At 40.4% G+C, this 27,743-nt stretch overlaps 1 protein-coding gene across 12 annotated transcripts in view; it reads right to left on the reverse strand.

The window, feature by feature from the left end:
• LOC131204833 (apelin receptor-like) overlaps positions 1-27,743 on the reverse strand; it is a 50,924-nt gene that overhangs the window by 15,226 nt on the left and 7,955 nt on the right. For 2 of the 12 annotated variants that reach the window (XM_058196457.1, XM_058196487.1), the window contains exons 3-11: positions 26,444-27,218; positions 25,163-25,235; positions 22,504-23,925; positions 15,957-17,671; positions 10,013-10,397; positions 9,711-9,852; positions 8,627-8,760; positions 8,183-8,334; positions 3,758-5,019 (exon numbers count right to left, since the gene is read on the reverse strand). In XM_058196457.1, the coding sequence (XP_058052440.1) occupies positions 4,929-5,019; positions 8,183-8,334; positions 8,627-8,760; positions 9,711-9,852; positions 10,013-10,397; positions 15,957-17,671; positions 22,504-23,925; positions 25,163-25,235; positions 26,444-27,218 (4,889 nt within the window). In that variant the 3' untranslated portion in view covers positions 3,758-4,928. The other 10 variants (XR_009156655.1, XM_058196524.1, XM_058196477.1 and 7 more) reach the window with 10 other exon arrangements.

A 27,743-nucleotide genomic window follows, 5' to 3' on the forward strand; every position in this document is an offset into this window, starting at 1 on the left:
TATTATGAATAAACGATCAGGTGCTCAATCAAAATAAAACTCAGCAAAGCTCTTCTTTGAAAAGTGGAATCCACAAGGCCTAGCTTTTTTTGCAAACCTTAGCCCAGAGAAGGATTACTCAAAGATAATGGAATCTGCAAAAAGGAAAACAACTTGCAATGTGACGTACCCCAGGGTCAGATCATAACCAGCCAGGCAGCCACATCTCCTTCCAGTATGCTCAAATCTATCTAGCAGAGTTCCTTCGATGTTAGGCTTTTTAATTTACTAAACCTTTTAGACTTCTGTAAACCCCCTGGGTTTTGGGAAGACTCCTTAAATGTCCCTCCAGTGAAAGTGAAATATCTTTCGGCTGCCCAAGATTCTTGGAGAACAAGTTTGTTTAGCCATCAAGTGCCCCCCCTCCAGTGCATCTGCATCCACTAGGCTTCCAGCCAGCACCCAAATTATTCCTCCAATCTTATTTGCGGCAAACCAGAACAGGCCAAGATCTTGTGGCAAACAGAGATCTCACAGCTTAATTCGAGGTACTTTTGACCTATCAAGTTTTTTTTTCTTCCCTAGATGTATGAGTGGCTTTTAAGTTATAGGTGTGCATAATTTTTTTATTGGCCAAGTGTGATTGGACAAGACAAATTCCTTGTGTGTCCAATCACACTTGGCCAATAAAAAATTCTATTCTATTCTATTCTATTCTATTCTATTCTATTCTATTCTATTCTATTCTATTCTATTCTATTCTATTCTATTCTATTCTAATTCTAAATGAGGATGTTGCCTGAGATAGTGTACACCAATTACTGTGGTGGCAGGAAGAGACTGTACTTTTGGATCGACATGTACATATATAAGAGAAGAGAGGGACTGGGTATGTGGGTGTGTATGCACACTGACATCAGCATGTGCAGGTGTTGGTGCCCTCAGGCTTCAAGAAGTGTCATTTCCCAAGAACAGGAAATAAGTATCCAATTTGATTGGGAGTGTAACCGTTCGTTATATACTTCTCCATCCTTCAAATACCAGCAAGAAGTATGTCAATCTCCTCCCAGATCAAATATTCACTATAGTGAAGCTCTTTCAGTGACTCAAAAGACATATACACACACGCACACGCCAAGGAGCATGCCATTCCGTCCACAAAAGGAAAACACCCCTCCACCAGCATTTTGCTATAGCCTTGTCGGCTGCCCAGCTCTAGACTATGTTGCCAAGTAACAAGGTTGGCTCTGGAGACAGATCAGAGGATTACATTTAAGCAAATACGACAGCAGGGCCTTCATAGCCATAAAACCTTTATTTGTTTCAAGTGACTGAAGGGGAAACAATCCTTTCCTCTTTGTCTGAAATGCAATATATGGCAGCAGAGAGAGCGAAAGCCTCACTTTCTTGTCTTGCCTCCCTATCTTAGTGTGAAAGAAAAGGGGCTGGTGCCAAGCATTTTGATTACAAAAAAAATAAAATAAAAGATTTCATAAAATTATATGGAACACGAGAAGGGGGGGACAGGAAAAAATGGGAAATATAATGGCAAAGAGAATTGACTGCCATATGCATGAGTGAGTGAATGTGATACAAAGTGCATAAATGTGCTTCAGCCTCCCTCTTCCCACAAATCCCTTCCCTCCCCAAATCCCTCCAAGATGTTAGATGGGAACTCCGTCTCTAACCCATAAAATGCTGACCGGAACCATCTGCTGTCAAGGCCCCAGAAGTAGGACAGCACATCTGCAACAACAACAACAAAAATGACAAGGATTACAAAAGTTGGCAGGGCTGTCTGCTGAAGCACTCCATCCCACCCACACAATTATGACTACCACTCATTGACTCCAGCTCACGGGCAAATGTTTCATCTCCCATGTCAACCAGCACACTCTCTGGAACAACTTTAATTGTAGAAAGGTGACTTTCTTAAACTCTCTTCAGTTGTGCATCCTGTCAGATCCCGTGCAGTACATTTTTTTTTAAAAATTGCATTTATATCCCGCCCTTCTCCGAAGACTCAGGGCGGCTTACACTATGTTAAGCAATAGTCTTCATCCATTTGTATATTATATACAAAGTCAGCTTATTGCCCCCAACAATCTGGGTCCTCATTTTACCTATCTCATAAAGGATGGAAGGCTGAGTCAACCTTGGGCCTGGTGGGACTTGAACCTGCAGTAATTGCAAGCAGCTGTGTTAATAACAGACTGTCTTAGCAGTCTGAGCCACCAGAGGCCCTGGGATGCTTTGGGAAAAGGGCTGCTACGGAAAAAGACTCTGCAACAAAATCATTTAAATCAAGGCCTACTGACTTTTTCCGACTCTGCTACCCAAACACCACCGCAAAATATTTTAGCACAAAACCGCTCTAAGCTCTAACTTACTGCCATCTTGTGAGCTCTTTGCAGTCTCATTCAAGATTCAGTGGGAATTTGGTAATATTTTATCCCTATTATTGCTACTATTACTACTAAGTACTATTAAATGGGTGCTTTGGCAGGAACTGACTTAACTGGAAAAACCACTAGCATGAAAATTCAGTTAAAAATGAGTCAATCAAAGAAGGGCAAGTAAAATACAGGATGATTTATCAGGCCACTCTGCACCGGGGGACATTATTCATGCATTTCCATGGTAGAGAATGATAATGTACTAACTGCATAAACCAGCAGAATGCTGATTCTTGCAAAATTATTTCCAAGCACATCTCCTTTGGGTCACATCATATGATGAGCTCCAGCATTGTTTTTTACCCAGGCTATTCACAAAGAAAAATCGCAAAGAGGGTCTGCAAATGTCACCATGGCTCAATTCTGCCAAGATATGGATACCGATATCTGGCTTCTGGTAAAAGAAAAGCGGAGGCTATTCCATTGTGCCTGACTGCAGAGATTCCAACAAGCAAGAGCAAAACCATAATGAAACCTGAGACTAATATACCTATTTAGGATGCAGGAGTGCCATCCTAGGCACAGCTGCAATGCATATCTAAATTAATTTACTAGTGCAGTCTTCTTCCATTCTAGCAATTCGAAGAAAAAAAAATGTCCTCTAGTAATTTGAGGCTTCCATCAGAACAAAATGTTGAAATATATGAGAAGCCCGATCTCACAGCACTGTTTTATTAAAAGCCAAAGGACAATATAGACAGTGCAAAGTTTTGCTCAGAAAGTTATGTCTGATCTTCAAAAAAAATGGGATGAGCCCAGTAGCAGCAAAAAAAACTAACCCAATTCACATTGCTACATTATGTCAGAAGATGCAAATATTCCCCCAGCATCAATTCATTAAAAAAGCAAAGTGCAATCTCACTTTGAATGTTAATGGAAACTTCTTGATGCTGCAAATATATCTCAAGTCAGAATGTGATGAAGCACATGGAAGAGATAATTTAGGATTTATGAATAAGGACAATTCAGAAAAATAACAGATATGATTCTTCCAAACATGTCAGCTATGAAGAACATTGGGAGTTTAATGATCTTCCTTAGGGACAGCAATTCCAGGTCTTAGAGCAGCCATAAGCATTTCGCTGTGGGAACTCTGGCCCAGCTGCCAAATTCCACAAACGTTATTTGCAGCTGCAGAACCAAAATGCCCAAGTGTGCAGTATGATTCCACGGCAAAACTACCGGATCAAATGCCTTCTTGGAAAGACATAGTTAAATCTCCTCCCGCGATACTTGCCTGAAGGCTGGTTGGATTTCAACTTTTTTTCTTTTTCAGCTTCAGAACCTGCAGCCAGTTGGGTGAGGAAGTTTCTGATCTGAAAATCAGAAAATGGTTAAAAAATTTGAATGGAAAAAAATAAGGGCCATGATGTGAATATAATGTTGAATTACATTATAAAAATGTAGAACCCACCAAGAATGAAGAACTTGATTTACAGTTCATGAGCAGCAGCTAAGAAGATTCTTTTACTTTGGTGGAAAGATTCTATGCCATCCTGGATAGAAGATGCAACCTAATTAAAATTCTCTTAGGCTCTGTGCCTAAGGTGGGACTAGAAGTCACCATCTCCCAGTTTCTAGCCTAATGCGTTAACCACTACACCAAACTGGCTCTCACGTTTGCTTTAGTTATATGTTATTTTTAATTATATTTTTTGGAATATTCCAGTTTATTTCATTTTGCTCTCTCCACTATTCTTTTTTTTTATTCTTTTTACTTGGTTATTATATTTTTCTCTTCTGTTACTGATGGAAAATAAAATAATGCATCTTTTCACGCAACATAAATGCACAAATGGACCCTTCACTCCACTCCACCCTACCTCGCCTCTCCTCAAAAAGTAATTTTCAAATATTGATCTAGTAACCAAGAAGTACCTCTGGAAAGAACATTCAGTGTGTCAACCATGCAGACATTCCAGTGCAGGCTGAACAAAAATATGCTAACATTTATATGTATTTCTTTTCCACCTTTGTTTACTAAAGCATACTGAAGGGACTTATAATAAAGCCCAGTATAATAATACAAACCATAAACAAAATCAATAAAATAAATCAAAGTAACAGCTTAATGAAAAACTTGATCTGTGAGTGCTCTCTAAAGCAATCTACTTTCTGAAAGGCAGACAACGAAGAAACCAAACATGCCCTTTGAGGGATCCTCTGCACATTCGTTTTTTGTGCCTTCAATTAGTGTTGACTCCTGGCAACTGCCTGGATAAATCCTTGAAGTTTTCTTGGCAAGGGTTTTCGGAAGTGGTTTGCCATTGCCTCCTTCCTAGACCTGAAGTGAATGACTGACCAAGGTCATGCAGCTGGCTTTGTGCCCAAGACAGGCCTAGAATTTACAGCCTCTTGGTTTCTAAACTAATACCTTAACCTCTACATCAAACTGGCTCTGCACATTAGTGGCCCACCAACCACTTCTCAAGGACAGGAACAAACCAAGTCAACCTCAACCCAGTCCCAGCTCTCCATAAAGGTAAACACTGCTTATCTTGTCTTTGTCTGCATCGAAAGGATGTTTTCTGATGTCTCCTGGCAGAAGTGCGATTGAGTTGTTTGCCTGCTCTGCTTCAGTTCACTGTGGGTAAATGCCGTCACTTTAATTTTGCTATGGCAGAAACACCACCCTCCCTGCAGTCACTGATTCGGCCCACTATGCCTATTTCATCCTGAGCTGCTAACCTGCCAGCTCCCTCTTGAAAGTACCTTCCTTTGCTGGACTGGTGTCTGTATGCTTGCCGTTGGTTTAGCCAGTGGACTTGCAAATTGGTGAATCTCTCATTTTTTTATTTTGTTTATTGGTTCACCAATGAATCAGTAAAATGACAACAGTTCTGCCAGTTTCCCCTTTTAGAACAAGTGACAGGAAGTATTAAATTGGGAAAAGGAGAATGCTACATAAAGTTTAGAAAAGAAAGGTAGATGAGAAAAGATAAATAAAGACATGCTTATAAACCAATATGGCTGCTAGATTCTGGACAATAAGAAAAATAATTTTAAGCGATGGGATTTGTGCACAGGCAACAAGTAATTGGGAATCACTACTGTTACACACTATAGATTTTACAAGTCCAACAGAGTTGGGCTTTCAACAGAAGCATTGTCCAAATGGCAAATCCCTAAATCCTGAACTTTGGTACTATGCTCAAGATACCGATACCCAAGAGCTTATAACTTACAAATAAAATCTTTTCAAAAGGGTGAGTACAGGGAGGAAAACTTGTCACAGTAAAAGGGGCAGCACAGTAAAAGGGGCAGCACTGGGTGGATCCATGTTTTCTATTCAAAGCATAATCCCTTAAAACCGAAGTCCAAGAGGTATTTCGGCATGGGTGGCAGCTTCTTTGCTCCTAGTTCTCTGATCAGTCCACAGCACCAACTAAGTGACATCAAAGACTTACTTCAGGCTTCTTCTCCCAAGGCAAGAAAAGCAGAAGACAGAGAACATTTCCTGACAGTTAGAACAATTAATAAGTGGAACAACTTGCCTGCAGAAGTTGTGAATGCTCCAACACTGGATTTTTAAGATGTTGGATGACCATTTGTCTGAAGTGATGTAGGGTTTCCTGCCTGGGCAGGGGGTTGAACTAGAAGACCTCCAAGGTCCCTTCCAACTCTGTTATTATTATTATTATTATAAACATGGCTCCCTTCTCACCTGCCTCTCTTGCCCGGTGCATGAGAAGCAGGGCAAGAGAAAGGGCAGGAGGGAGAGGAGAATGCTTCCTCTGCTCTCAGTGTTGTGATCATCATATGGGATTTCTCTGCGACGTTGGAGAACTGACAGCGGAAGCACAGACCTCTTCTGCTAATAACCCAGATAAAAGGAAATGTTCCTGCCTCTTTCTCTCCGGGCTTTCTTTTTTTGTTGCTGAGGCAGCACAGGAGTTGGCAGTGCTCTTTAAGCTGGCAATTTTCTGCCAGCGCCCATATTGGATAGTGGCAGTTAGTGAGAAATGAAGAGACAGGAAGACACACTCTTATCTTCCTTGTGCTCTCTGACAACCAAAGAATACTGAGAGGACCTCTGCGGTAGAAGAGAAAGTCTGAGGAAGTTCAGACGGAGAATGTCATTCTAAAAATGCATCTTATGTTCCATTCAGTTCCAGCACTTTCATCATAAACTATCATGGAATTTTTAGCCAAAGAACAAGCAATTGCAGAATTTGTGTAGATTTAAAAAGAAGAAACCCACATGAAGCTATTGGATATAACTATCCATCTATGCCATGCTCTCTAATACGGAAGGGCAACCTTTGTTTTTTTCCCCTCATCTGAAGGTCATGCTCCCTTAAGAAAAAGCTCTATAATGGGCAGGCCCAAAATTTAAACCAACACACATACACACACACACTATATATATAAACTTACTCAATTAAACATTAATAAGCTTGAACATGCTTAAATGTGACAAATGGGTACATCTGAGGTTCATAAAAAAGTCTCACCAAACAGCCTTTGAACACCTGAAATTAAGCAATAATAGGTACACAGTGCATTTGGATTGGACGGGTGTTTCAAACATGGAATACTCTTTAACTCAGCATTCCAAGGGATTTCATTACATTCCAAGCACCTCCATCTCCTCTTTTCCCACCTGGCATTTGGAAGTGCATTCACTCAATAGACTATTTTCAAGAGCCTTTTTAACACTTTTATTTCTGTGTATGATTCTTTTGTAAAACAAGGATTTCTCAGAATCCGTTTTACAGCCTCCTCAGAAAAACTGCCATTCAAAGCAATTTTGGGTGATCTCCCAATGTCTCTGGAGAAATTCGAAGTACTGGTCTACTTGCCAGTCTTTCATTCTGCACAGTGGCTATCATTTCTGTTTGTTTACAGAGATGTCTTCAAGTCAGCCAGGATTCACACCAGAAGCCCATCAATCTAAATTTCTAAAGATCATTTTTTTTCGGGTTGCTCAGTGCATTTCATTGTAACATTCCATATAGAACCAGAGCAGAATAAAGTAGAACCAGACTATGGATAAGTTAAATCATCATCATCATCTAGCTAAGCTAATTTTTCTTCCAGAAGGCTTGGGCCCTCGAACTCCAGCCAATAATTAACAATATTCCTAGAAATGTGGCATTATTGACAAATTGCACCACTATGAATATGCTTCTGAAGTGGTGCTGGCCTTGAACTAACAAGACATTCCAAAGTTTAAGCAAAGAATTCCAGACTGAACTTAGCCAAATTTCTACAAGGACTGACCTAAGAAGCTATAAGAAAAAGTTCCTGAAAACACACGCGGCTCACAAATACCATAGAGATTCCAAGTTAATATCATGTGATACCCCTTACCATCAGTAGTTCTCAAAAGTAGTTTCAAAAAGATCCCCTTTGCAGAAGGAATTTGCCCTTGCAGTAGGGCTGGCACTGAATCATTGGCGAAACCCATTCCCTGCCTGGCAGAGTACTATGTTCATCACTTGCTGTCACATAAGGATCCTAGAACAGGGGTCCCTAAACCCCGGTCCATGGACTGGCACCAGTCCATGGTATGCCGGAAGCCGGGCCATGAAAATAAGCAAAGCCTCATCTGTGGGATGCAGGCAGCAGGTGAAACCAAGCCCCCTCCAGTCTACAGAAAAAAATCTCTCCACGGAACCCGTTCCTGAGGCCCAAAAGGTTGGGGCCCTCTGTCCTAGAATACTGAAGCCAAATCTGTTTCTGTAGCCTCCAGGATTTCTTTACCTGCAATTCTCCAGCCCCTCCTCCTGTACAACCATACCTACCCTGAGGATTTATCTGGCTTAGGTGGCAGCACCAGAGGCTTCCCACTAGTGCTGCCCATCTTGCAGGATTTAGAACGCTGTACAGGAGCCTCCTTTACTTCACCTTGTGGTTCCACTTCCTCAGCAGAGCGGTTTCTCCCTCGCAATTTAGCCTATGATCAAGAGCAAAAGAATTACCAGCAGGCCCCAGCAATGCTCCTAACCTTTGCTAACAAGCTATCCCATACTTCGTCTCCCAGTTCTTCATTATTATCCTCTTACTTTTGTTACACCTTAACAGATTTAGGAGATCAGATGCTTGGGTCCCTTATACCTTAATCTCCCAATCCCACAGGCAAAATTGATTTCAATTTGGGATGATTTTAACAATCCAGTTTCCAGAAACCAATCTGACAGTATATTCTAATTTCTTCTGTTTTGTCCACACTTCCCTTTACACCTTACCTTCAAAGCTGAAGGACTGAGGCCTGGGAAGAGGGCTACCTTTACCCCTTTGGACAATGGAGAGCTTCGTGACTTCTTGCTCTTTGTCTCCTCATGGACTTCTTCATCTGAGCCTGCAGGAACTAATTGGGGCTCTGGGGAAGGGGAAGGAGAGAAAAATCCACAAAAATTAATGCACAATGAAGCTCCCTAAATACTCCCTAAAACCAAAACAACGCCAGAAAACTTGGTAAAATGTTGGAGTCTATAATAAAGGTTCAAAGCACATTTGAAACTGTGATTATTTTAAAAAAAGTATCCTGTGCCTCCAATTCTCCTCTATTTTTAGATTGCTTTTATTTTTATTTTTAGACTATTTCTAGATCGTTAGAGAAGAGACGTGCCTTCATGGACTCCTTCAAATATCAAGTAAACGATGGCATTAGAAAAGAATAGGTTTCAGAACTTCAGTAAATCATTAATAATGAACTATGATTGGTAAGTTCTAACTTAGGGCAAAGTATAGGTGGTGCCTTCTTTTGAAAACAGGTAAATCCATAACTAACAGTTAACTAAATGCGAGAATGATCTTGGGAGACAGGAGGAAGAGCTGCACACTAGGCAAAGGTCATATAAGAAGTAGTTGAGCCCACAGAAGGAATGGCAGTGTGGCCACCTCAGAAAGAATCTCTCTAGTTCCTTGAACTATAAAAGCAAAGGGGTGGGGGAAAGAGATGTACTTTCAGACTTGCAAGTCTATGCTAATGAAACCTTCAAATAAAGATAGGGGTGCTATTCCTTGATGTGCTCTGGACCAGGGGTCTCCAACCTTGGCAACTTTAAGACTTGTGGACTTCAACTCCCAAAATTCCTCAGCCAGCTGGCTGAGGAATTCTGGGAGTTGAAGTCCACAAGTCTTAAAGTTGCCAAGGTTGGAGACCCCTGAGACCCCTGCTCTGGACTACCTCACAAGGCTGACATTGACATACATAGTAGCTTCAAAGGAACATGATGCACACAAATGACAGAACCAAGGAAAACATACAGACACAACACATAACACTGGTAACAAAAATCAGTAATTCATCCCCAGGCGGCATTTCACCTGTAGAATCTCTGAACATCCAGCTGTTCCTGTCATTCTCTAACCCAGTACTGCCTGCTCGGGTGATTGGGGCTCGATGACCTCGCTTGCGGCCCAAATTTGCACGGTCCCGATGTGCACTATTATCAAGAACTTCCGTATCCTGAAATCATACAGAAGTCAAAACATGATGTATTCTTCAGATGGTGTTATTTAGGATTTAATTGCTAAATTACTGCTACTACCATAACTCCCACATTGCTCCACCAATGTTACCATAGAGCCTTCTTATCTTACAAATAGCCACCTCTGATAGTACTTGCCTCCAAGAAAGTGAATTTTTCTCTTGTTAATGCTTCAGCTCCCTCCAAAGCACAATCATCCTGGGAAATAGGTTGTGTGGCTTGACTTTCGCTTTGCCTTTCAGGTGGCTGGCTCCCATTTCCACTGTCCAGCTGGCTGATGTCACCATCTGTGTCAGATAAAACCTCTCCTACATCCTCCAGTGGGAATGGAGATTGCCTGATCTTCTCAGCTGCTGGCACCAGCTCACTGGGCAAGTTATTCAGCTTCCTCTCTTCTTCTGAATGACAGCTATGGAAGGAGGCAGGCCTCTTTTGCTGGACCTCTGGTCTGTTGGCACTACTAGAAACCAATCCTTCCAGCAGGCAGCTGGGACTGGACAGGCGCTGACTATGGCATTTTCTGCTTCAGTTTGAGATAAAGAGACAAAGCAGAATTCTTAAGAAGGTTTCATTTTAATAGTTTGCTCTACTTGCTTCTCTACCATCAATGTGCCCCAAGTTCAGCTGCTCCCTTTTCAAAAAATGTTTTCTGACTGTAAGAGTAATGAAAATGTATGTATGACCGAGCTGCACAGTCAAAGAGAGAGGGAGGACTTTCCAGATATAATTAAGAGATATACTGAAGTGGACAAGAGAGGATTCAAACATACACTCATCAATAAAAAAGCAGTATAAGCATATTGAATATGAATCATTACAAAAATTGTGAATCTTTTATGAGGCTGTACCACTTCAAAAATGCATGTAAGATTCAAAAAAATCCAGAAAAATTATACAGAAAGCAGAAGAAAAGAAAAATGTTTACTTCATCTTACCCTCAAGTGAAATATAATAGTGACTTTATGTGTGACTTCCATAGTGAATTACAACTACATCAACCCCCTTTATATGTAGTTTGTAACTCACAAGCTTGCAAGATCCTGCCTTAAAACCTTGACTTTTTTCCCCCCCAGAACAGCCAAACAATAGATACTGATACTGAGCATAGAATTGTTAAGTCCCCACTCTATTCAATGGGGCTGCAATCCTAAAGTCTTCAACTTTACTGGACTCCCGAATGGGCACTTGTTATAAGAACCATTGGTCTAATGGTGATAGCATACAATATCCAGGCCCATTCTAGGTGAGGAGAAAATGAAAATAACAATGGTTAGGGAACACTATAATGAAACAAAAGGCAGAATGCAGTAAAGCAGGGGCGAAATCCAGCAGGTTCTGACACGTTCTGGAGAACTGGTGGCAGAAATTTTGAGTAGTTTGGAGAATCGGTAGCGGATATTTTGAGCAGTTCAGAGAATTGGTAGAGGAAATTTTGAGTAGTTCGGAGAACCGGCAAATACCTCTGGCTGGCCGCAGAGTGGGGTGGGAATGGAGATTTTGCAATATCCTTCCCCTGGAGTGGGGAGGGAATGGGGATTTTGCAGTATCCTTCCCCTGCCACACCCACCAAGCCACACCACACCCACCAAGCCACGCCCACAGAACCAGTAGTCAAAAAATTTGGATTTCCCCACTACAGTAAAGCCTTAATTAAGGAGTTAGAATAAAGTTTGAAATGCAGATATATTCCTACACTTTATGTTGTCTATGAAGTTTAGAATTTTTTTAGTCAGATGCTTTAATATGGAAAATGGAAGACAGTCTGCACAAATCTTAAACATGAAGAGAAATGAAAGACAAGGATTTTTTTCCAGATAATTTTTTTATGTTGAATAAATTACTACCACCTTTAACCATAAAAAGTTTTTGAAGACCCTGAGGGTTTTAAAGGTTCAAATACCAAGAAAGAAATTTTAAACATGTATAGCAATGTATACAAATGTAGTTAGCACTGTCCACCTAGCAGTTTGAAAGCATGCAAATGCAAGTAGATAAATAGGTGGGAAGGTAACAGCGTTCCGTGCGCCTTTAGCCTAAAGTTATGTTGGCCACAGGACCACAGAAATTGTCTTCTGACAATGCTGGATCCCGTAGTCAAGATGCCCTAATGCCCTAATGTTAGACATGACTGACACGGAAACCTTTACCTTTTACTTTTAGTTAGCTCTACAATTCTGTATCAGAAGTTGTATTCTCTACTTATGGAAGATTCTTTGTGTCCTGTGCTTGTTAGACATTTTATGAGGGGAGTCTTACAATATAAAAGGCAGGTACCCACATTTTTTGTCAGCCGCTCAGTTATTTAAGATGGGCAGCTATCTTTTAAATCCGACATGATCTGTCGGATTTAAAAGATAGCTTTTAAAATAATTCCTAAGAGGACTATAAGGGGCGTGCATAAGAGCACAAAAGTGCCTACAGTTCCTGTCCTATTGTTCTCTTCATTATAGTATTATATGCACTTTTACTTATACTTTTACTTATATATACTTTTTTTCTCATGATGGATTATTGTTTATGTTGATGATTGTATATACTGTTGTGACAAAATAAAATAATAAAATAAAATAAAATAAAATTTAAAATGTCTCCATTGTCTGATGGCTAATTGATTCCATTCTTTATATAGTTTTTGCCATAACACTTTTCTAACCACAGGTCTAATAACAAACTGAAATCCCATCTGATTCCACATATGCAACACTAAATTTGGCATAATATGTAAAGTAGCAGTTCAGGATTCTCTTTCTAAAGGTTATTATGTTTTTAATCTGATTATACAAAAATGGACCTCTCTCCTAAAAAGTTTCAGAGAGCGCAAAAACATTTTTCTTTTTTTTTCTTTTTGGCAGATTAGAATGAATCTTTCTCTTCTCCCTTACTTGCTCCATCATTTTATTCTGAAAATAATTTCCTCCTGAGCAGCTTTCCTTTAACTGTTATGATTGTATTATGTATATGCAACAGTATATACAACCTGTTAATATGACAGGAAAAACTAGTTATGATTTCTCAGAATTACAATCTGGAGGGTGATTGAGAGGGGAGGACTGACATAATCATTGCAGAGTGAACCTTGACAATTGTTTACATTAAGCTGCCAAAATATACCTCCCAATATAGGGTTATTGCACAATTTGAAAATATCCTACCAGTCCAGATTTTGAGTTGGAAAGAGAAGCAGGATGGCTTGAACTTTATTTAGAAGACTTCCTCTTCCCTATCTATTCAAACCAACTCAGCCAGTATTTCTTCTGAATAAGAGCTCTTATTCATCTTTAAAACTTTATGTATGTGTGTCCTTGATCATGTTTTACATCTCCTTGTCCCTTTACAGAAGCCAAATGAATATCTTTAAGCATCTTTTAGCAAATGAATATCTTTAAGCCTCATGAACTACAGGATGGCAATTTTGAATTATTTAAAATTGATTAACTTTTCCTCAATATCTAGAGATACATGGAGAATATAATTTGATGACATCAAGAATGTGCCGCATTTTTATTGTTATGTAGAAGGACCTATAGATTTCTTTATAAAATTATGTAGAAGCACTTTCTCATATGCTTTTCCTTTCATTATAATGTCAAGCAGTGAGGGCATTCAGGAAGAATGAGCCAAGAATCTATATGCTTTATTCCATGCAGTGAGATGAATACCTCTAACAGTAGGATATAGGGGAAAATTGATTATAAGCCACAGAAAATGAGGTATAAACATGAATGGTGCATACATTATGCAAGCTGAAAATGGGCCCAATGTCAGTGCAAGACTGAGAAAAAGAGAATGACAGCGTCAGCGGACTATAATTCTGCATTCCTGTCAAGTTAACTTGTTTTCAAAATTTATTTTTTCAGTAAAAGTCATGGTTCCAGAATTTAGAATCTCCATAGGGTAGTTCTGTTCCACTACTTTGGCAAGAGAGAAAATTGTTCCATATTTTTTAACACTCAGATTATTTTTCCCTTTGGATGTGTTACTTCAGAGCAATCTACTAAATATAAAATAAACAACACCTCCTCAGGATAGGTGGGAATTCCTGATGCAACATTACTCCACACAGCTGCTCTAAACCTTCAGACATAACTAACCTCCATCAAGGTCCAGGAGTTCAACAGGAAAGATATATTTAGGTCATGTCAGGAGGTTCAGTGAACATTTATATTAGCTGTGAGTCCTTGCAATGCACTGCCTGCTTCATCAGTCTTGCAACATTACATTATACTTTTTTTTTAAACTGGAAGCTGTGTAATATTTGATGCAGAGCAGCATTAGACACAGTAGATCAAAACTGGAATGTGAGGATGGGTGCTAATAATTATTGAGAAAGCTGTTATATAAGAAGATCCATGATCAGGAAAATAGGAAGGTCAATGATAGTCAAAATATATACATTAAAAAGAAATTCTCATTATCTGCTTAAGAGAATGGATTCTGAAGGTCCTTGGTGTTACTAATACTTTATAAATTTTGAGAATTTATGCACTTGGTAGTAGAATACAGAAGAAATTTGACACTATTAGCCAGAAATTACTGACTAATATTGCTCTTTAACTATTATCTATCAGGCTTTCAGAATCAAAATTCAAGCATTGTGGAAAATATCAGCAAGGCCAAGGTGAGATGTAGGTTTTTTATTCAGTGGTGAGTTGCTACCGGTTCGCCCCAGTTCAGGTGAACCGGTAGCAGCAGCAGCGGGAGGCTCCACCCATTGCCTGGATGTCATTGAATATGATCTGTGCATGCGCAGAAGCTTCTGTGCATGTGCAGAAGTGGTGTGCACATGAGCAAGCGCAAGTGCACGAACGAACCAGTAGCAAAGGTAAGTGAAACCTACCCCTGGTCGTACTGTAGGTAAAATATGCTGAGAAAAAACTGAACAAGAATACATTATAGGAAGAAGAAGAATGGATATTATCTTGCATTTACCTCAGAGAATATAAGAACGAGACAGGAGAGATTACCTCAGAGAGAAAAAGTTGGCTGATCTTGTGCAAAAAAGACTAGAATCTGCAGAAATAGATAGCTGAATGGAATTTAGAAAGTATTAAGTCCCCTTACCATCCCTTCTGCAGAACATGGCATCTACCCAAGACAAAACAGTACACTGGGTGAACTATTGATCATACAACAGTAAATGGAACAGCTCTTGCAGAAAACCAGAGACTAACTTTACACATTTGATCATTTGGAACAAGTCAACCTGCCATCTGTGTATTCATTTTGCAGCAATGTTGGTATCTTGCTACATTTTCCCAAGTAAAAAATCAAAGCAGTGTTAACTGTAACTACTAAGTCTACAATGGTGGCTTTTGGCCAGATTAGATAGAGTGCCAGAAAGCACAGCTTCAATACTCATTAGATAACATTATTTCTCTATGCCTGCCTCTCTCAGCAGTAACAAAGAACATATATATTCACTTTCCACTTGTGGCTATCCAGTCACTCTTACATCCTCTCTATCTTATTATTTAATGGACAATTTATGGGTACATGTTTTTAAGCATCAGTTCCCAATGACCCTAGCTAGCAATTGTACTTTAGCAACCAGTGAAAAGTGCAAGTTATTTCCCACTTGGCTTAAAACAGCATTCCTCAGCCTGCGCATTAATCAGAGATATGGCATTCAATTTCTAGAATTTCAATTCATCATAGCCTTACTGAGAATTGTGGAAATTAAAATCACACATCTTTGTGTCCAGTTGGGATAGGCTGTTTTAGACAAAATAAAATTGACATAGCAACCATCTTAATTGTGAACTGAATTGTATTTCCACAGAACTGCAATATGAGCATTGCAGATTTGGGCTCTTCCAATGCTGTCTGACTTTCAGAGCAAGTCGCAACTTATTTCATCAATTCTACCTTACAAAGAACTATATAGCACTGTGTACACCAATATCTGGTTACTTGTGGTAATGAAAGGAATTACACCCAAGCACAATAAGATATCAAAAATTACTCATTCACCATAGTTAATAAATCAATGCAGAGCAAAATTAATTGCTATTTTAATTCCTTGCGTTAGTCCATTCCTTCCTTCTTTGCATCTCAACTATCAAATAATTGTAACAGCGTTTACCTCTCTCCACATGCTGGTGTTGCTCCTTGATGCTGCATCACATCATCTTCCAAAACAGTATCCCCCAAATGACGCCTCTCACCCCTATATGCCACTTCAGCCCCATCCAAAGCCTTGGGTCTCAAACCAGATACATCTGTCTTTTCGCTGTCAGATACATCCATATTGTTAATTAAATCTGCTTGTCCAACATCAGGTTCTCTGCCTTCTTCTGCATTCACCGATCTTGTATTTGATGAGGCAGATGAAGTTTCCATGCCAAAAGGAAGAACCCAGTCAAGGTGCTTCTCTGCAGGTTTTTTATAAGCTTCCAAGCTCTCAACTTTTAGGTCACCGGAGATAGCCAATTCTCCAGTGTCAAGATGTTGAGTCCATTCAGGTTCACCTTCTCCAATTCCTCGGGGTTCGTCCATGGCCAAATTTGTTAAATTTCCAGCCTGATGTATTAGGTTGTCAGTTGATTCCTCTAAATTGACTGTGACTTTTTGATCAGACAAATCTAATGAGCCAAGTCCAGCTATTAGAGCCTGTCCTATAGTATCACTCTGTTCACTTTCTGAGAACTTAGAGTCTTTGATCCAATCTCCTCTACCAGTAGTATCCTCTTGTGGTTCAAATTTACCCAGGCAGTATTCATCAGACCAGATTGGTCTTCGGGCATAGAATTCTTGATTATCCGCCTCCATTTGAGAGTTACTGCCTTTCATGCCGCCATCTATTTCAATTCTACAACCTATCTCACCATCGTATTCTTTGGCTCCATCAGATTTACCAGCACTGAACTCATCAACTTGGTTTTGAGCAATTTCGGTACCACATCTACTAGGTGAGTCAGACAGTTTGACACTCAGTTTAGACTCTGGATAACTGCCATCATCAAAGCCATATGTATCTGGTCCCGAGTCCTGTTGAAAACTAAGCTGATCTTCTGGACGGTTCTGAGGTTCACTAGACAGTTCCACTTGATGGGCAGTGAACTCTCTTTGTGGTTGACTAGTACTGCTGCCAGAATCCGATTCACTAGGCCAGCCTAAATGGCTGGCACTGAACACAGAAACTGGGGTGCTGTCATCTGAATGTTTCACACAGAACTCTGTTTCCAGCTTGCTCTCAATAGTGTACTCGCTAGGCACTTTTGCCGATTCGGGGCTGACATCTGATTCTGGGCAACTGACATTTTCCATATGATACTTGGGCCAGTCAGTTGTTTCAGCGGCAGCATCCTGATATTGGCTGCTCCAATCTGTCTTCTCAACTGCAGCAAACTCACTGCTCTGTTGATCACTGCCAGCATGGCAGAGACTAGGCCAGCCGGGCTTCCTCATATAGGGTTCTGCGTGCTGACCCTCAGCAGTACTGATGTTGTATGTGCTGCTCCAATTTGATTCCTCAGTTGAATGATCAGCACCATGGCTACCATAAGAAGCAAGCCACTCTTCTTGCACTGGACTGGAACTGCCCCGTAATGGTGATCCTCTAGCCCATTCTTGCTGGCTGGTACCAAATTCCATATCCTGACTTTTGGTATTACCAACAGTGTATGAGTTTGGCCAGTCCTGTGAGCCTGTGCCAAACTCTCGATCTTGTTCTGTTTCTCCGAGCCATTTAACTCTGGTCACATCGGCAGTCCAATCCAAGTGAAAGGTATCAGAATGATCAGCACCTACAATGCCAAACTCGCTATGAAGGTCCTTCCGTGACCATCCCAGAAGATCCTAAAAAATAAGGAAAAAGAGGAAAAAAACAAGGCAAAGGGGAAAATTGTATAAGATTCTTATGGATAAAGGGTTGGGATAATAAATTAGAGGGATGTGAATCACAAGAAGTACAAATTATACAAACCGAAGAAAAATAATCTAGGAACTATTCATGTTTTACTTTTTTAAAAACATCAAAATATTTGAGCAAAAGTCCATATTTTGCACACAAAAGATCCTAGTTTCAGCCTGTATACAGGTAATCCTCAACTTACGACCACAACGGAGCCCAAAATTTCTGATGGTAAGAAAGACGCTGTTAACTGAGTTTTGCTCCATTTTATGATCTTTCTTGCCACAGTTGTTAAGTGAATCACTGCGACTGTTAAAGTTAGTAACATGGTTATTAAGTGAATTTGGCTTCCCCATTGACTTTGCTTGTCAGAAGGTCGCAAAAGGGGATCACATGACCCCAGAACACTGCAACAGTCATAAATAAGAACCAGTTGCCAAGCATCTGAATATTGTTCGTATCACCATGGGGATGCTGCAACAATCGTGTGAAAACTGGTCAAGTCACTTTTTTCGGTGCTGTTGTAACACTGAATGGTCACTAAATGACCAGTTGAGAACTATTTGGAGCTGCAAAAAACCTTTGACAGCAATTTTTAAATCATTTAGATATTAAGAGGTAAAACTGTGTGGTTCTCCAAATATTGCTATATATAACTATAATTAACAGCAATTTTGTAATAGGCAATGTTACTGGAGCTGTTCAGATTTATAGTTCAGTATAATGAGAACTACAAATTCCACACCGTGCATATCAGTGGTGAAATCTGAATCGGTTTACTACCAGTTTGCTAGCTGCGCAGTGCACACCAAAAGAAGGCATGAGGTAAGTAGAACAGCACTGGGGTTTGACCAGCTGTGGCGCAATCTTTTTTTTTTACTTTTTTAAAAACATCAAAATATTTGAGCAAAAGTCCATATTTTGCACACAAAAGATCCTAGTTTCAGCCTGTATACAGGTAATCCTCAACTTACGACCACAAGGGAGCCCAAAATTTCTGATGCTAAGCAAGACACTGTTAACTGAGTTTTGCTCCATTTTATGATCTTTCTTGCCACAGTTGTTAAGTGAATCACTGCGACTGTTAAAGTTAGTAACATGGTTATTAAGTGAATTTGGCTTCCCCATTGACTTTGCTTGTCAGAAAGTCGCAAAAGGGGATCACATGACCCCAGAACACTGCAACAGTCATAAATAAGAACCAGTTGCCAAGCATCTGAATATTGTTCGTATCACCATGGGGATGCTGCAACAATCGTGTGAAAACTGGTCAAGTCACTTTTTTCGGTGCTGTTGTAACTGTGAATGGTCACTAAATGACCAGTTGAGAACTATTTGGAGCTGGAAAAAACCTTTGACAGCAATTTTTAAATCATTTAGATATTAAGAGGTAAAACTGTGTGGTTCTCCAAATATTGCTATATATAACTATAATTAACAGCAATTTTGTAATAGGCAATGTTACTGGAGCTGTTCAGATTTATAGTTCAGTATAATGAGAACTACAAATTCCACACCGTGCATATCAGTGGTGAAATCTGAATCGGTTTACTACCAGTTTGCTAGCTGCGCAGTGCACACCAAAAGAAGGCATGAGGTAAGTAGAACAGCACTGGGGGGGGGGGGGTTTGACCAGCTGTGGCGCGCAATCTTTTTTTTTTTTTTACTTTTAAAAGCATTTTTTTTTTACAACCTATTCGGCCGAATAGGTTGTAAAAACGCTTTTAAAAGTAAAAAAAGGCTCTAACGATCGCGTGGCTCAGCTGTGATCATCAGAGCCCTTTTTTTTTTTAACCTTTTAAAAGTATTTTTTAAAAGAAGTGGCAAGCAGGCAACCGGGCGATTGGGTGGGTCAGGGATTTTTGCTACCGGTTCTTCAAACCACCCGCTGCCATCGCTACCGGATCGGCCTATCCAGTCCGACCTGGTAGCATTTCACCCCTGGTGCATATGGACCACTAATTTTCAACTGGTCAGTCAGGATCAACAACTAGGACAGTCTATCATATAAATGTTTGATGAAACCTTCAACAATTGATCCAAAAGTCAAGATTAATTAAGATTAAAAATAAAAATTAGCTCCAGTTGTGAAAAGTCTAAAGTACTGATAAAACAATACTGAACTAGATGGACAAAGGTGCTGACTTTTCACAGTAGCTTTCTAAATTCCCAAGCTATACATGAGCTATTTGTTAATGGAAGCCACTTCCCACAGTAAGACACTACTATCTCTACATGTAATTCATGTATTATGATCCAATTTATAGTTACACATGTATCAATAGGTTTGAAAGCTATATCCAATCATACATACAGTCATGGCTGAAAGTGTTGGCACCCCAGAAATTTTTCCAGAAAATCAAGTATTTCTCACAGAAAAGTATTGCAGTAACACATGTTTTGCTATACACGTTTATTCCTTTTGTGTGTATTGGAACAAAACAAAAAAAGGCAGGAAAAAAGCAAATTGGACATAATGTCACACAAAACTCCAAAAATGGGCTGGACAAAATTATTGGCACCCTTAACTTAATATTTGGTTGCACAACCTTTGGAAAAAATAACTGAAATCAGTCGCTTCCTATAACCAACAATAAGCTTCTTACACCTCTCACCCGGAATTTTGGACCACTCTTCCTTTGCAAACTGCTCCAGGTCTCTCTTATTGGAAGGGCGCCTTTTCCCAACAGCAATTTTAAGATCTCTCCGCAGGTGTTCAATGGGATTTAGATCTGGACTCGTTGCTGGCCACTTCAGAACTCTCCAGCGCTTTGTTGCCATTCATTTCTGGGTGCTTTTTGACGTATGTTTGGGGTCACTGTCCTGCTGGAAGACCCAAGATCTCGGACGCAAACCCAGCTTTCTGACACTGGGCTCTACAGTGCGACCCAAAAGCCTTTGGCAATCCTCAGATTTCATGATGCCTTGCACACAGTTAAGGCACCCAGTGCCAGAGGGAGCAAAACAACCCCAAAACATCATTGAACCTCCACCATATTTCACTGTAGGTACTGTGTTCTTTTCTTTGTAGGCCTCATTCCGTTTTCGGTAAACAGTAGAATGATGTGCTTTACCAAAAAGCTCTATCTTGGTCTCATCTGTCCACAAGACGTTTTACCAGAAGGATTTTGGCTTACTCAAGTACATTTTGGCAAACTGTAGTCTTGCTTTTTTATGTCTCTGTGTCAGCAGTGGGGTCCTCCTGGGTCTCCTGCCATAGCGTTTCATTTCATTTGAATGTCAACTGATAGTTCGCGCTGACACTGATGCTCCCTGAGCCTGCAGGACAGCCTGAATTTATTTGGAACTTGTTTGGGGTTGCTTATCCACCATCCGGACTATCCTGTGTTGCAACCTTTCATCAATTTTTCTCTTCCATCCACGCCCAGAGCGATTAGCTACAGTGCCATGGGTTGCAAACTTCTTGATAATGTTGCGCATTGTGGACAAAGGCAAATCTAGATCTCTGGAGATGGACTTGTAACCTTGAGATTGTTGATATTTTTCACAATTTTGTTTCTCAAGGCCTCAGACAGTTCTCTTCTCCTCTTTCTGTTGTCCATGCTTAGTGTGGCACACACAGACACACAATGCAAAGACTAAGTGAACTTCTCTCCTTTTTATCTGCTTTCAGGTGTGATTTTTATATTGCCCACACCTGTTACTTGCCCCAGGTGAGTTTAAAGGAGCATCACATGCTTGAAACAATCTTATTTATCTACAATTCTGAAAGGGTGCCAATAATTTTGTCCAGCCCATTTTTGGAGTTTTGTATGACATTATTACAATTTACTTTTTTCCCCGCCTTTTTTTGTTTTGTTCCAATACACACAAAGGGAATAAACATGTGTATAACAAAACGTGTTACTGCAATACTTTTCTGTGAGAAATACTTGATTTTCTGGAAAAATTTCTGGGGTGCCAACACTTTCGGCCATGACTGTAGATGCAGTATATTACAAATACCAAAGGCACAAACTAATTTTCATGTTCTGAAATAGAAAAGCAGTATGATGTATAAAAATGAAAGGATGAAATATGCCAATAAAAATAAACAATCATCTTTAAGGAATAATTAAGATATTTTGGCAAGAAACATGGGGAAAGTATAGAGAAGTTTATATGGCCCAACTGGACAGAGCAATGAGTTTGTTGCAGTTGTGAAGAGAGATTGGAGCAGCCAATATCATGAATTTCCATTCGAATTTCAAATTGGAAAATTAATTTCCAATGGAAATTAATTGTCCTAAATCTGTCAACCTACTTGATTTTTCAGCTTTCACAACTACATCAGTGGGCCCTTAATGGAATAAAGTCTCACTCATTAAGTTAAGTCCTTCTTAACTAAGAACAGCTACATTCACTTTTGGACAAGACTGTAATGGATCCAAACTATAACTTCTTAATAATCAAGAAATCCCAGAAAAGAGAATTGGATCTGGGAAAAGGAAAATTAACTTCTCCCAGATGACTGGAGGATTATCACATATGGCAGCACCTTTTGGCTCAGCCTCTGCTCTTGCACATTCTGCAGCCACCCAACCAGTTTAACTACTTTGTAGCTTATTCAAAAAAGGCAGCCTGCTGTTCTTAAAGACAAACCCTGGCTCAGTCATCTAACTGGGCAGGAATGTTTACTCATCTAAACATGCTTGTGTCCATTTAACGCCTTCTATGCCACGTTCTTAGGCACCGAGGAAGTCTGATTCCAGTAAGATCCTCTTTTTGAATAGAGCACTGCCTTCCATAAAATTAATACTGAGTACAATGTTTTTACCTGTGGTCCTGTGGGGTCTTCTACCTTGGATGTACTTCTTTTCTTTGTATCATCAGCGCTAGGTGGAGGAGATGCCAGAAGCTCATCTAGCCAATGTGAACTAGAACCAGGTTCAACTCCACCCAGTAGGTCAGAGTTCCCCATCTTGGCTTCCTGTGCCATACCCAGGTCATCACATTCTTCCTGACAGGTATCAGCTGTCTGTACCTGGGCACTTTCTGAGAACAAGATACAAGGCTCTGCAGGAGGAGCAGTTTCCTCTACACTTGGTAATGGCTCCATTGCTCGTAGAGCCTCTTCCTCATTGTTTGGGGGAAATTGGAGGAAATCATCATGATCCTCTTGAAAAGTAACCTCTTCAGCTACCACTGGGCCCTTTAGATTAGGGCTACCTATCTTTCTCTGAACAGACGGTCCACCAGGTGCTGACAACTCAAGAGTAGATTGGGTTTCTAGCTGCCCCTCAATCTTCTTCCAGTTACTTTCCGATTCCTTATTGGCGCTGTGTTCACTAGCCTCAGTCTCCTCCTCTTTCCCGATTTGTCCCTCTGAACCAGCCTCTTGATATGATCCTTGAATGGGAGGGATCTCTCCACCCAATTCTGCTTCCAAAAGGTTGTCATCATCGTGTTCCTGAATGGGAGAGTTGGGAGGAGATACTAATCTCTTCCCAACCAACTCCAGTCCCTGATTAGGGAATGACCATTCAAATGACTGTGACAGACTCCAACTAGACTCTCCTCCTAAAGTCTGCTCTACAGATGGGTCCTTCTCTTTTGGCAGTGCAGCTAAGGAACCTCCTAGTTCTTCCCTGACCATTTTTTTACCCTGTGGTTGCACCACCCCCTCTGAAGCACGCCGCTGATTTAGCAGGGGATCCTTCTCCTCAAAAGGAAGAATTTGTGCTTTATTTTTGAGATACTCCTTCCCCCTGTTGAGTAGGGAGTCTGGTATGCATGAAGGGGACCCTGGAGGCTGATCAGAACAAACATGGCACTTTGAAAGAATGCTAGGGGAGCCAGGGGATTCTGACACTCCTGTAAGACATTGGTGAGACCGCAGATTATATTCAGTGGGCGGGTGGGTCAAACTGGCAGCATGCTCAGGGAGAAGAGGGACTTCAGGGTATCTTGCAGAAACATCTGCTAAGTCTGAAAGCATGGACTGTCCTGGAGAAGTCTTAATAGGGGATCCTGGAGGCCAGGGATCTGCAATGGTTACATGGGGGTCTGCAAGCGGAACGTGACTGACAGAGTCTACCAGAGGACTTCTGGAGGATTTAGTAGATCCATCAGGGGAGCCTGGTGGAAGCAAAGCTTCACTACATGGGACATCTGTTGGAAGGTATGGAGCACCAGGGGGTTGGGTTGTTTCAGAAGGGGCATCAGGAGATCCAGGTGTGACTCTGGAAGAGAACTTGGTCTGGGGAAAAGAGACACACATGAAGAACAAATTAAATTACTTTCTTTCCCTGAAAACTTCCAAAGCAATCTAGCAAAATCTTAGAACTTGATCATCTTCCATCCTTCAGACCAAGAATTATTATTTAGAATATACTGCAAGACTATCTGGCTCGATTATATCCCTTTTCCTTGAATCACTCCATGTGCAGCATCTTCCTGCTTTTACACATCAAAAACGACCTTGAAAGCCCCTCTCCAAAGTATCACCCCTATATTGTTAAAGCCAGAAGATAATGAAATGCAAAGAGTGGTGCAGGAAGGGAAAAAGAGAAGCTGAAGAAATCAGTCAACATTGTGCAGTAACAACAAAAATGCATGCCCCACCCACCTCATTCTTTGCCTTCTCTTTGATTAGATTTATAAAAAAAGAGTGTGTGCAACACAAAGCAGAGCTAAATAAAACACACCCAATGAGCTGATGGCTCTCCTTCCTGAAGTAAGGCAAATGAAGTTAATCATTACCATCATCCATTCAGAGCAACCTGTGAGAGGCTGCTGTGCCTTCTCTACTAGCGAATTTGGCTACAGGCCGAGCAGTGGGACCTGTTTCATACATACCTGGCAGGTCGTTGAACTACATACTCTGAGTCACAACTGCTCCCTTCCCTCTGGCCATGCCCCGGTAACTTTGTATTAGCTTTGGTTCTCTCTGTTCTCTCAAAAAAAAACCTTGGGCTTTTTTTTTAAGATCTGAAGAAATACTGCTCTATTCTTCCTTGCTTGGACATGAAGTGGTTAGTTAAAAAAAAAAGTACAACTGAAATAACTACCTAGACTCTCATAATATACTAACCAGCATAGCTAAGGTTTTTGCACTCCGGGTAATGCCATTCAGGATGGGAAAATATAAATTACAGGTGATAACATCTAACACAGCTAGCAGAGCTGAATATTTCATTTTGAAACGTTAAGCACCCGGACATATCGGCATATAGAATTGTTTGTTTCTTTGTTTGCAATGCCATAACCTATGCCCCAAAGAGCAACAAGTTTGGGCTAAGATAACCAAAACTGATGCATGAAAAGTTCCCTGCTAGGGTTACTTCTTCTTGAAGAGAAGCATTAGTAGAGAAAGGAAACACGCACCCTACAGGGAGGGAGCCTGGAAGGAGAGAGGTGGCAGATACCCCTGAGACAGAAGAGAGCCTGGAAGGAGAGAGACCAATGGAGGAATTGCCGAGCTGCAGATAACTCACACCAGGAGAAGACGGTGAACTGCTGGATTCGAGTTGGTTTCCTTCACAGCTCGTGCTAGGCTGGCTGGAGCTGCTAACAGAAAGATGTATTATCATTACAGAACAGAATCACCTCCTATTATTCTATTATGACAAAGGCAGGATGAATACCAAGTAAATTACCAACCACAAAAATCAGAAATAAGGATCCTGTATCTAAAGCACATATAGCCAATCTGGAGCTCTCAAAGGTCTTTCAGAGGACCACTGCTTACCTTAAACTCTTTGGATTATGAGTTTCTCCACATACATACTACCATAGACATTATACTAAGGAAGTGGGCTTGTGAAGATGACACTCCTAAGTTGTTATGCAAGCTTCCAAAAACTGAGAAGAATCATCCTTCTTCCTCACCATCTTCAAAGATAAAGAGTGGAGTGACTTAAAAGTTCCTCCAATTTAAACTATCCTGAATATCACTTTTTTTTTTCATTTCTAGCACTAGTGGGGAAACAGCCATTTCATTTACATCTTCTTGCTGCTCCAGGCACAAGGGGGAGTTCAAAAGCTAGTTCTCAAAGCTCACAAAAATGGACTACCCCTATTTTAAGGGCATTGTGCCTATCACATGTATAATCTACTTAACAATGGAAAAGCTATTAATGCCTAATCTAAATAAATGGATACTTTTAAATGCAAAAATTAAAGGCATGATGCCAAACATATGTGAAATCTACATAAGAATGAGGAAGCTCTGATCTAAATGAACTGATTATAGTGTTAAAAGCAAGAATTATGGAAATTTTAAGTCTTGCTGAATATTCTAAGCATCTTCTATTTCATCAGATGTCATCTCCGCTACCTTATCAACAAATCACTTAGATCTGAGCACTGCCATCTCTTGCAACCGTATATTCTTTATATCTGTGATTTGACAAAGATGGAACTATGAAAAATATGCTCAATTCCAGACACGATTAGTCAGACAAAAGTCCCATCAAATTGAATGAGATGATCCAAGTATAGATATATAGGAGGGCTGGAATCTTAAAAATGTAGCAACCTATTCTTTTATTCTTAAAAAAGCATTTGCCCTCGCTAATGCCAAATATAAAAGAATAAAAAAAGAAACTGTCAGATACATTTCGTGCATTAATTTCATTTTTCTTGGAATGCTAGCAGTAGAACAGCTACTAATCTACAATTAATCTCTGTTTTCAGAATGTACTTGATGAGTCACACAGCAAAGCTGAACTTTCAAGGCTACTCAGAATAGTCCACTGTGATTATATGAACCTCACCTGTCTGTAGGAAGGAAAATCTCATTTCTTTTGACCTCTGTTTCTGGCTGTTGAGATTCAGGCGCATGCTGCTCATTTAATCTCCTGTTTTCTTCCTTTAATTCCTTGTTCCTTGACAAACTCCTCTCCTTAATTTCACAGGAGACTCGGTAAACAGACCCTTCTGGATCTGTTCCTACTCCTTCTTCTCCACTGGAACTTCTCCGGAAAGCAACATAACCCTTAGGCCCTAGGTGAACAGCTGAACCACCATCTTGGCTGAAGAAAGAGCGTACTAGCCGAGGCCGTTCAGAGCTGGGTGAACTTTCACTGGGTTTTTCGATTTTGGCCAAGATTTCCTCCACTGTGGTCCCAGGAAAACGTTCTGGCTTAGTTGCTACTGGCACCGGTTTCACTTTGAAGGGGAGTGTGCATTTGGCTACACTAGAGGATTCTCTACATTCTTCCTCAGAAGCTCTTTCAATAGCACTGGATTTTTTTGTGGGCTCAGCATCTTCTTTATCTTCAGATGACTTGCTTGCAGTGGAGAAAAAAGATGGAACCTCTTTCCCATTGGTAACTTCTCTTGGAGAGCACTTCAGGTTAAAGGAAAGGCGCTTTACAGCACTGCCAGCTCCACTGCTATATGGCTTAGGCCCAGCCAACAAATTGATCTTTTCTGCAGAAGGCACCTCAGAAAGAGTCTGGCGCAGTCCAGGCGTAGGTTTCACTGGCATAGCTGGTTTAGGAAGAACGCAAGGCTTGGGTTTCACCGGTGGCTTTGGACGGGCGTCCCCTGAGAGAAGCATTTAATAAGAAATTGTTAACACGTGGCCATTAAATTATAAGGCTCCAATACAAGAATTATTAGCCTAAATTAGTGTTACTAAAGCCCTTTATGCTTAAATTTCCCAATTTTCAGGGGATATTATTGAATCTGTGCTTTATCCTGAGGAAAAGTTTAATGGTCCACTGTCTTCCTGGCAAGCCTAGAGTAACTTGCTTCTAAAAGTCCTCTCATCTCGTTAGCAGTAGAAGCTTGTTCAGAGATTACAAGAATCTTATGATTAGACAAGTGCAATAATATGCATGTATTTCAGACATCATTATTTTTCTCTAATAAAAAAGCAAAATTGAGCTGAAAATGGAATGAAAGCAATGGGGAGAGGGGAATAAAGTGGACATAATTTGTTAACATTCTCCATGAAGATTGTATGCAACCTGGGATCCAGGTCACACTGAACAGTTTACCAAGCTTGCAAATCCCAGGTGACAAAGAAAAATACAGCATATCCCATGAAAGATCCTGTGGACTACATTT

The sequence above is a fragment of the Ahaetulla prasina genome, chromosome 1 (genome assembly GCF_028640845.1).
Source record: "Ahaetulla prasina isolate Xishuangbanna chromosome 1, ASM2864084v1, whole genome shotgun sequence".
In the NCBI taxonomy this organism is placed as follows: Eukaryota; Metazoa; Chordata; class Lepidosauria; order Squamata; family Colubridae; genus Ahaetulla; species Ahaetulla prasina.